This window comes from Maniola jurtina, chromosome 27, assembly GCF_905333055.1.
Source record: "Maniola jurtina chromosome 27, ilManJurt1.1, whole genome shotgun sequence".
Lineage (NCBI taxonomy): Eukaryota > Metazoa > Arthropoda > Insecta > Lepidoptera > Nymphalidae > Maniola > Maniola jurtina.
The window spans coordinates 5,273,218-5,282,003 of NC_060055.1; the positions used below are offsets into that span (position 1 = coordinate 5,273,218).

Here is an 8,786-nt window from a genome sequence, read left to right on the forward strand (position 1 = left end):
CTAATTAATTTAAATTAAATAAGTCCAGCTAAAAATAATAATCTATGTGGGTAGGTAGGTGTGTGTTTCAATTTAAAATTAATGATTTCAATTAAAAAGTATGTATCCTATTGCAGACTTTTTCAATAAGTTTCCCCACATCTATGCATATTTAAATGTAAATAAAGAATGTTTTCTTTTTATTTCAGAATGTTTGGGGCCAGCTGATCGCTCCCGGTTGCGGCGGCGCTTATGGTCTTGGCGCTTACGGCCTCGCTGACGGTATCTACGGCCCCGGTATCGGCGCTTACGGCCTCGCTGACCGCGCTTACGGTCTCGGTTTTGGTGCTTACGGTCTCGCTGACGGTATCTACGGTCGCGGTATCGGCGCTTACGGCCTCGCTGACGGCGTTTACGGCCTCGGCCTCGGTTGCGGCGCAGCTTACGGCGGCGAAGGCATCGGCGATGTAGCGGTCGCCGGTACACTGCCGGTGGAAGGCAGGACCCTGGTCGCCGGACAGGTGCCCATCATGGGCGCCGTGGAGTTCGGAGGCGTCGTGCCAGCCGCTGGCGGAGTGTCCATTGCCGGCAGCTGCGGCTGCGGCTGCAGGGGCCCCTACCTCTACTGAGAACTTTATAGCAACTTGCACTAAATGATTTCACGAAATAAATGCATTATCTGAACTTTTTAAGTTTTTACTTTACCAACGTTTACCTATTTATTGGAGCATTGTATCACGAACTCATGAAACTAGTTGAGTTATCAGCACCAGTATAAAATTAATAAAATCATCAGTGATTTCGGCAGAAAACATTTTCCATCATGATCATTATCAACCGATAGACGTTCTCTGGTGGACAAAGATCTCTTGTATGAACTTCTACACGCCACGGTCTTGCATCAATGCCATCCAGTGGCTCCTTGTACCTCGTCTGATGTCTGCCCACCTAGTGGCAGGCTCAACGCTGCGCTTTCCGGTGAGAGGTTACCTTTATCGCACCTTTTCATCATGATTTCTCCAATTTCACATGGGTGGGCTTACCTTTTTAGGGTTCCGCACCTCAAGAGGAAAAACGGAACCCTTATAGGATCACTTTGTTGTCTGTCTGTCTGTCTGTCTGTCTGTCTGTCCGTCCGTCCGTCCGTAGTGTCTGTCAAGAAAACCTGCTTTTAGTTGACCTAGAATCATGTTTGGCAGGTAGATAGGTCTTATAGCACAAGTAAAGGAATAAATCTGAAAACCGTGAATTTGCGGTTAAATCTTTTTATAAAAATTAAAATATATTTTTATTTTCTAAGTAAGAAACCTGTATCAAGTGGGGTATCACATAAAAGCGCTTTACCTGTACATATTAAAACGGATTTTTATGTATTTTGATACATAATAGTTTTTCATTTATCTTGGAAAATCTAAAAAAAATACCCGAGTACGGAACCCTCGGTGCGCGAGTCGCACTTGGCTGGATTTTTTTATATATGTATATTACGTATTAGAACATGCAACCTCGCAATCTTTTCAAAAATAATTACATATTAATATATTCGGAGATGGAGAACAGAACTCCTCAATGGATAAGAGTTACTGCCCGCGATCAGTGTAACAAACAAACTTAAAAAACTAACTAACACTAAAAACTAACTTAAAGTTTAGCAAATAATAGGTTTTTTTATTAACCTGTAGCATATTTTAACACAGTATGTATAGCCATTAAAAATTTTGAAATAAAAAAAAATAAAAAAACCGACTTCAATAACCACTTAAATACTAAATAGTAAAAAATGTTATTGCCTTTTTCTAATATAAGTATTTCTTCTGTCATAATATTTTGTTGATTAGTTTTAATCGTAGCCTTAATAATAAATTAATATGGTAACCAGTAAGCACATCAATATTTTTTTGTTTCTGAAATAAATCCCGTATTTTATCTCAAGAATATGTAAAAGAATTTGTAGAGAATACGCTTTGTAAAGCATAAATCTATATTTTAACACTAAAAACGTATTGTTGCTGTTTCAAATATCTGTAATTTTCTAGTTTTCTGATACACATTACCAGCAAAAATACAATTAACTATAGGTACGTCAATGTCAAAACTAATTAACTACTAAGTAATAATTATTTATTAATTACTAGCTGATGCCCGCGACTTCGTTCCCATGGAAATAGGTTTTTAAATATCGCGTGGGAACTCATTGGTTTTCCAGGCTAAAAAGTAACCTGTTTGTTAATCCAGGGTATAATGTATGATCTCCATTCTAAATTACAACCAAATCCGTCCAGTGGTTTTTGCGTGAAATAGTAACAAACATCCACACAGACATACTTACAAACTTCATTCGCGTTTGTAATATTAAATAGCAGGATTCTTTTGAATGTTTTTTAGTGTTTTACAAAAGTTTTAATAATTTTTCTGCGAGAAAGAGAATGTTGAAGTATAATACGAGATTTATGGACAAAGACAGTCGTGGCAGCTATGTTTAGTAAATAAAAAAATTGCACAAAGAGTGTAAGTGGAATAATATCCCTATTGCAAAAAAATAATAAAATCAAAATAAATGCTTCAGTTCAGTTTATTGATCAGTTTATGTAAAATAATTCTTCTTCTTCTTTTTAGATGAAAGCACGTCCGTATCCGCATCCACCGCGAGCCAGACCATCATAGCCGTAGCCGTAGCCCAATGAGCCAATACCGGCGCCATAGCCCAGACCGTCATAGCCGTAGCCGTAGGGACCAAGAGCGGCGCCGTAGCCGAGCGGGCCAGCGATGCCAGCAGCACCAATGCCCTCAGTCAACATAGCGACCTCTCCGTTGCCGCAACCGTACGCGACCGCACCAGCACCAGCAGTCGGCAGGACGCCCTCTAGAGCCGCAGTTCCCAAGAACGGCAGAGCGCCGCGGACAGCGAGCTCTCCTGCATAAGCGTTCTCAGATAGCACGGAAACTCCGTTCGGTGGGATAGCGGAGGCGCTGGCCACTGGCAGGGCGCCGCCGGAAAACGCAGGAGTGGCGATCAGCTCGGCACCGTAGATACCGCCACACGGAGCCCCGCAACCGCCCCACGGAGACCCGGCCCAGCCGGCGCCGATGCACTGTCCAGCGATGGACTGCAATAATAAAGAAATTAATAAGAATTTCGATACAGAACTTGAAAAAATAATCTGAACTAAACCAGTACCGTAACTGACTGGCAGGCAACACACAGCTTAAACTAGTAGTAGGAACAGCATTCCGAACCAGTGGTAGATTATTTTGACGATTCAAAAGCACTTGTAAAAGTTTAATTGAATAAAAATAATTTGAATTTGAATTTGAGTAGATTACGCATGTAAGTTCCCTCTTGAAAGTAGAACCGCAACGGGAAACTGCAACGGGATCCTAAAAAACCTAAATCCGTCCGGATGAAGTCGCGGGAATCAGCTAGTCAAAAATTAAATGTGCAAAATTATATTTTATATCTTAATTGAATCAGTATATTTTACTAACCTGCATCACAAGAGCTTGCGCGCAAACGAAAAGTACAGCTTTGATGGACATTTTGTAAATTGTTTACTCCTCGAGCTTGAAATTGAAAATAAATCCAAAAATAAAATACAACCTTTTATACAATTGGATGTAATGAAAACCTTATCATGTAGAGTGTTATGAAAAATAATTATAATTGAGGAGTTAGGTACTATCACTAATTGATGTACGTGACTTTACTAAGTTTGGTTAGTATGTTAGTAATACGAAATGTTTCATTATGGTTTCGATAAAAAAAGTCCCTCTTTCTCTACTAGAGTTAGAAGTTAAGTATTGTAGTTAATCCTTATTTGTTAAATTATTCGAATATATTCGGATAGGCACGTTCTTTTAATATTGTGAAATGGTCTAAGTCCACATAGACATTCGGTATAAAGGCACTCCCTAGTTGAGTCCGATCATTGTATCCTCGTGTCTACACAACACAAACACTACAACATGAACACCTTCGCTGTTCTGCTGCTCTGCGTCCAAGCTTGCTTGGTTCAGGTAAGGGAAATTGTTCGATAATTCTAATTAATTCAATAATTCCAACGAATTAATCCAGTTTGTAATTTTTTAAATTTACATTTAAAAAATAATGTTTTTTGGGAAAAGAAGTCGACTTTTATTTGAAAAGGTACCAATTTTTACAAATACTTATTTTGATTAGTAAATCTTGTCGTAAATCGCAAGAAATTTATATTGATGACCTAAAAATGTTTTACTGATGTTTCAGAATGTATGGGGCCAGTGTCTGCGCGGCGCTGAGCTCGTAGGCCCAGCTTACGGCGGCTATCTCGGCGGTCTGGGCGCTCCCTGCGGCCTCGGTCTCGGCGCTTACGGCCTCGCTGACGGTATCTACGGCCCCGGTATCGGCGCTTACGGCCTCGCCGACGGTATCTACGGTCGCGGTATCGGCGCTTACGGCCTCGCTGACGGCGTTTACGGCCTCGGTGTCGGTTGCGGCGCAGCTTACGGCGGCGAAGGCATCGGCGATGTAGCGGTCGCCGGTACACTGCCGGTGGAAGGCAGGACCCTGGTCGCCGGACAGGTGCCGATCATGGGCGCCGTGGAGTTCGGAGGCGTCGTGCCAGCCGCTGGCGGAGTGTCCATTGCCGGCAGCTGCGGCTGCGGCTGCAGGGGCCCCTACCTCTACTGAGAACCACCTCCAATCGCTTGACTTTACACTGCTCGAAAAAATTTGACTAATTCGAAATAAACGAATGATTTAGCATTTTAATATGTTTTTTGAATACGCGCCTCGAAACCTTATTAAAAACCAAATTTGTCCATCTGGAGTTAGGCTTTTAAAAAAGTTGTTTTATTTAAAAAAAAATTGCCTTCAATAACTGCTAATAAAGTGACTATTAAAGCCCCGTTAAAATCATTCTAACCTTTCGAAGATTAACCTGTTGAAAATGACTGAAACTTTTTGTAAAAATATATGTTTGGAAGTAACTTATAAATAGACTTGATGCCCGCGTCTTCATCCGCGTGGATTTAGCTTTTTTAAAAATCCCGTGGGAACTCTTTGATTTCGCAAAGTTTCTCTATCGTAAATTAAATAATATTACGCAAATCAATTCAAAAATCTCGGAGATTCGGTGTAATAATAACAAAAATCTTTTGTTCAGAATAATTGACACAAAAATGATATTGACATTATTACAAATAGATAGGGCGCCATAGTCCCTGGGGAACCAAAGGGCCAACCCCTCCATCCATCCCCAAACCATGCTCCCTGTTTCCCCAAGACCTAGGCACCCACTTCTTAAAACTATCTATTTTGGCTGAACGGGGCGCTGCCTCAGCTAATGCTGTCAGTCGACTGCAGCGCTGATTTTCGGGCATGGCCTCCAGCGAGATCACAGGCGGATCGGGAGCGCAAACATATACCGTGCCTTCTTATATTTCCGAGTTTCTTTCTGGTGCTCTTTCGGTAGGAAAGCCATTAGACTTTAGCCTGTGTTACTCCTTGGTTAATCCTCTACTTGTCTGTGAAACCTCCGTCAAAATAGGTTCAGGTGTTCCGAAAATTAGCCCGTTCAAACCGGCAAACAAAAATGTTAACTAATTTTAAAATAATTTTAATTACATATAATGCTATTTCGAAATTACAGACAGACACTTCAATTTTGTGTAAATTAAAAATTTATAACACCCCCGACAAGTGAAAGTTACAGTAACTAGAAAAGAGCTGATAACTTTCAAACGGCTGAATCGATTTTCTTGGATTATAGCTAACAACACTCTCGATCAAGCCACCTTTCAAACAAAAAAAAAACTAAATTAAAATCGGTTCATTAGTTTAGGAGCTACGATGCCACAGGCAGATACCCAGATACAAACGTCAAACTTTTATCACGCCTCTTTTTGGGTCGGGGGTTAAAAAAAATAAAGTATAGAATATAGATATGCAGTGCCAGTCACACTTTACAGATCAAACGAGGGACTTTGTCTGTGGTGGCGTTTGTTGGCGCGCGTGTTGTGACTTTTTGGAGTGTTAGAAGTTTTTGTTAGAAGTGGCCGGTTTTTGTGTCCCGCTGGTGTTTATTGGTGGTGGAACTGACCGAGGAACTGACTGAGAAGCGCTCTAAAGGGGCGCCGCGTGTATGTCGGCGGGCGCCAGTACAGACGAAGTCCATACTTGTACATATAGTTTTCCTAACTTGTTTTAAATAACTACACACTTGACATTGGCTAATCAGTGTAAAGCCAGACGAGAGAAGAAAAAAAAAAACAGATCAAACGAGGATAAAGACCAAAATCTTCAAAAAATGTGGAACGCTTCACGATTTTGCGTGTCATCCTTGCGCAGGGGCCATGCTAATCTTCTCTGTATCGTTCCAATTTTAGTATATGTACTGCCGAAGCGAGTACACTAACTAGTTAATCGCTTTTCTATATATATCACATATTGGAAAAAACTCCATTAACGTGATGTAGAATTTATTACAATTATTTATCCAAACATAGCTTTTTCTATTATTTTACTTTTTATAATTAACTTAATTGACAAAAGATATAATTAACAACAACTACCACTAATAAAAAATATATAGTTATATTTTTTTACAATATTTTATAGGAAACTTAATTTTAAAAACTATCAGCGCCATCTATGATCGTCTTTGAAAGAATAAAAATAATGTTCTACTACACCAATATTGTAATTTATTTAACTAAATAATGTTATTTTTTTATAAATATTAGCATTTAATAAATTATAACTTATTAATAGTAACTATTACCAATAAAAATACATATAATTATAGTTTTTTCAGAGAAAGCTTCATGTTAAGCTATTAGCGCCATCTATGATCGCGTTTGTAAGAAATTAAATATTCTATTGTTCACTAGATGGAGCCACCTGCATTTTTGATAGATTTCTACCACTTTAATTTTACGAAAAACTGTGGTAAATTACTCCTTACGTCCCTACCTTTAAAATTGAGTTTTTAACCCCCGACCCAAAAAGAGGGGTGTTATAAGTTTGACGTGTGTATCTGTGTCTGTGTATCTGTGTATCTGTGTATCTGTCTATGGCATCGTAGCGCCTAAACGAATGAACCGATTTTAATTTACTTTTTTTTGTTTGAAAGGGGGCTTGATCGAGAGTGTTCTTAGCTATAATCCAAAAAAATTGGTTCAGCCGTTTAAAAGTTATCAGCTATTTTCTAGTTTTCTTGTAGAAAAGAAGGTTAGATAACCCTCTTAGGTTCATAATATTCAAGTGTCAATTGACAAATGTCAAGCTGTCAAGATGGACGTTGCCTAGATATACATAATTATTTATTTGAAAATGATTTGTCGGGGGTGTTGAAAATTTTTAATTTACACTTGTTACATAAGAAGTCCCCCTCTCCATCGTCACTCCAATTCGATGTATGAAAATTTCTTAAACTGGACCCTTTCAAGTAAAGATCTTTATATAAACCTGTGAGGATGATACTGCCATTGGCGCTATTACAATGCCATAAGCTTACGTTGTCGTATTAGTTTACAAATTGCGAAAAACCAAATTAAATTTGAATTTCGCGGGCAGGCCCGTCTCATGCCCCTTAAAGAGAAGTACCCTACCCTATAAGTTTTCTTGACAGACACGACAAACAGACAACGAAGTGATCCTATAAGGGTTCCTTTTTCCTTTTTGAAGTACGGAACCCTAATAACCACGCTGATCCCACATTAGTATCTACCCGTCCAAAGCAAAGGTCGCTAGTATTAAATAACTAGGCATACAAGTGTAAATTAAAAATTTATAACACCCCTGCCAAGTGAAGGTTACAGTAACTAGAAAAGAGCTGATAACTTTCAAACGGCTGAACCGATTTTCTTGGATTATAGCTAAGAACGCTCTCGATCAAGCCACCTTTCAAACAAAAAAAAACTAAATTAAAATCGGTTCATTAGTTTAGGAGCTACGATGCCACAGACAGATACACAGACACACAGATACACACGTCAAACTTATAACACCCCTCTTTTTGGGTCGGGGGTTAAAAAATAGAATAAAAGACATCAAAAGTTTAAATACATAATTTATTACTATGGTACAACATGTTTTGAATTATTTGATAGTATTTCCAATACAACAAGATGGTTTACACTGCAGGGTTGCCACACCTTACTTAAATTATTTACTAATATCAAATTAATTTACGCACCAATTTTTATTGTAAGACACTCATGTCAAAGAATTATAGGATAGGATACAGGATTTCGGATAGGATAGGTTCCATGATCATAACAAACATGTTAAAATCATAATAATTATTTTGGCAAATAAAAAAATTCAGTGTCATTTTTAGTTGAAAACCTTACACTGACTCAGTTGGTTGTATTATCGATTTTTTTATTCACTTACATTTGATGACACGTCTTATTTTTAACTTTTCCAGGTCCACTATGCGTAAATATGTCATAGTATGGACGGGAAAGAGACGAAAACAGTTTCCATCCCTTTCTCGAGGTAACTATACCCAAATAACGTTAACCTGATGAACCACATTTAAAATATTCTTATGTTTATTTTATCATTAGGTCTAAGGCAGATTTTTTATTAAATATGTACTTAGTTAAAAAAAAAAATCCCATTTCGAATCTTACTAAAACATTATTGACAACAGATAATAATAGTTTACTGAACCATTCGTTTGAAAAAAAAAACACTCAAATTTATATAAATATAATTAGTACACTTATTTTATATTTTAAGATGCGGCAGCCATGATTTAGTTACATGAACATATAATATTTCTATTTTTTTTTTAAGTAATAGGTAATTTCAATTATTTTTT

At 38.2% G+C, this 8,786-nt stretch overlaps 4 protein-coding genes and 1 non-coding gene across 8 annotated transcripts in view; 3 read left to right on the plus strand and 2 right to left on the minus strand.

Annotated features, from left to right (window-relative positions):
* The window catches only part of LOC123879091 (chorion class CA protein ERA.1-like), a 30,924-nt gene extending 30,261 nt beyond the window's left edge, over nt 1-663 (plus strand). The window contains exon 3 of one of the 2 annotated variants that reach the window (XM_045926628.1): nt 411-663. In XM_045926628.1, coding sequence (XP_045782584.1) covers nt 411-608 — 198 coding nt within the window. In that variant the 3' untranslated portion in view covers nt 609-663. Of the gene's footprint in view, nt 1-188 lie in introns of both variants that reach the window. The other variant, XM_045926629.1, reaches the window with a different exon arrangement.
* The window catches only part of LOC123879086 (chorion class B protein PC10-like), a 27,859-nt gene extending 24,249 nt beyond the window's left edge, over nt 1-3,610 (minus strand). Inside the window, exons 1-2 of one of the 3 annotated variants that reach the window (XM_045926618.1) lie at nt 3,466-3,610; nt 2,536-3,086 (exon numbers count right to left, since the gene is read on the minus strand). In XM_045926618.1, coding sequence (XP_045782574.1) covers nt 2,592-3,086; nt 3,466-3,516 — 546 coding nt within the window. In that variant the 5' untranslated portion in view covers nt 3,517-3,610 and the 3' untranslated portion in view covers nt 2,536-2,591. Of the gene's footprint in view, nt 1-2,535; nt 3,087-3,465 lie in introns of those variants that run through there. The other 2 variants (XM_045926620.1, XM_045926616.1) reach the window with 2 other exon arrangements.
* Nucleotides 1-4,726, plus strand: part of LOC123879094 (chorion class CA protein ERA.1-like) — a 15,454-nt gene extending 10,728 nt beyond the window's left edge. The window contains exon 4 of the mRNA XM_045926633.1: nt 4,633-4,726. Within this exon, the coding sequence (XP_045782589.1) occupies nt 4,633-4,645 (13 nt within the window). The 3' untranslated portion in view covers nt 4,646-4,726. The remainder of the gene's footprint in view (nt 1-4,632) is intronic.
* LOC123879093 (chorion class A protein Ld5-like) lies at nt 3,832-4,726 on the plus strand. Its single transcript, XM_045926632.1, has 2 exons — nt 3,832-3,993; nt 4,223-4,726. The coding sequence occupies exons 1-2, from the start codon at nt 3,943-3,945 to the stop codon at nt 4,643-4,645; spliced, it is 474 nt and encodes a 157-aa protein (XP_045782588.1). The 5' UTR covers nt 3,832-3,942; the 3' UTR covers nt 4,646-4,726.
* Nucleotides 4,727-6,259: 1,533 nt separating this feature from the next.
* On the minus strand, nt 6,260-6,366 carry LOC123879279. The gene has a single exon (XR_006798976.1). It is a non-coding gene; the product is annotated as a U6 spliceosomal RNA (small nuclear RNA).
* Between the last annotated feature and the right edge of the window lie 2,420 nt (nt 6,367-8,786).

What these genes read in the sequence shown, in the direction of transcription:
- LOC123879093 (XM_045926632.1), top strand. Translation starts at nt 3,943, where the DNA reads ATGAACACCTTCGCTGTTCTGCTGCTCTGCGTCCAAGCTTGCTTGGTT. An exon ending in TCCAAGCTTGCTTGGTTCAG is followed by an intron (nt 3,994 to 4,222) that starts GTAAGGGAAATT and finishes CTGATGTTTCAG; the next exon opens with AATGTATGGGGCCAGTGTCT.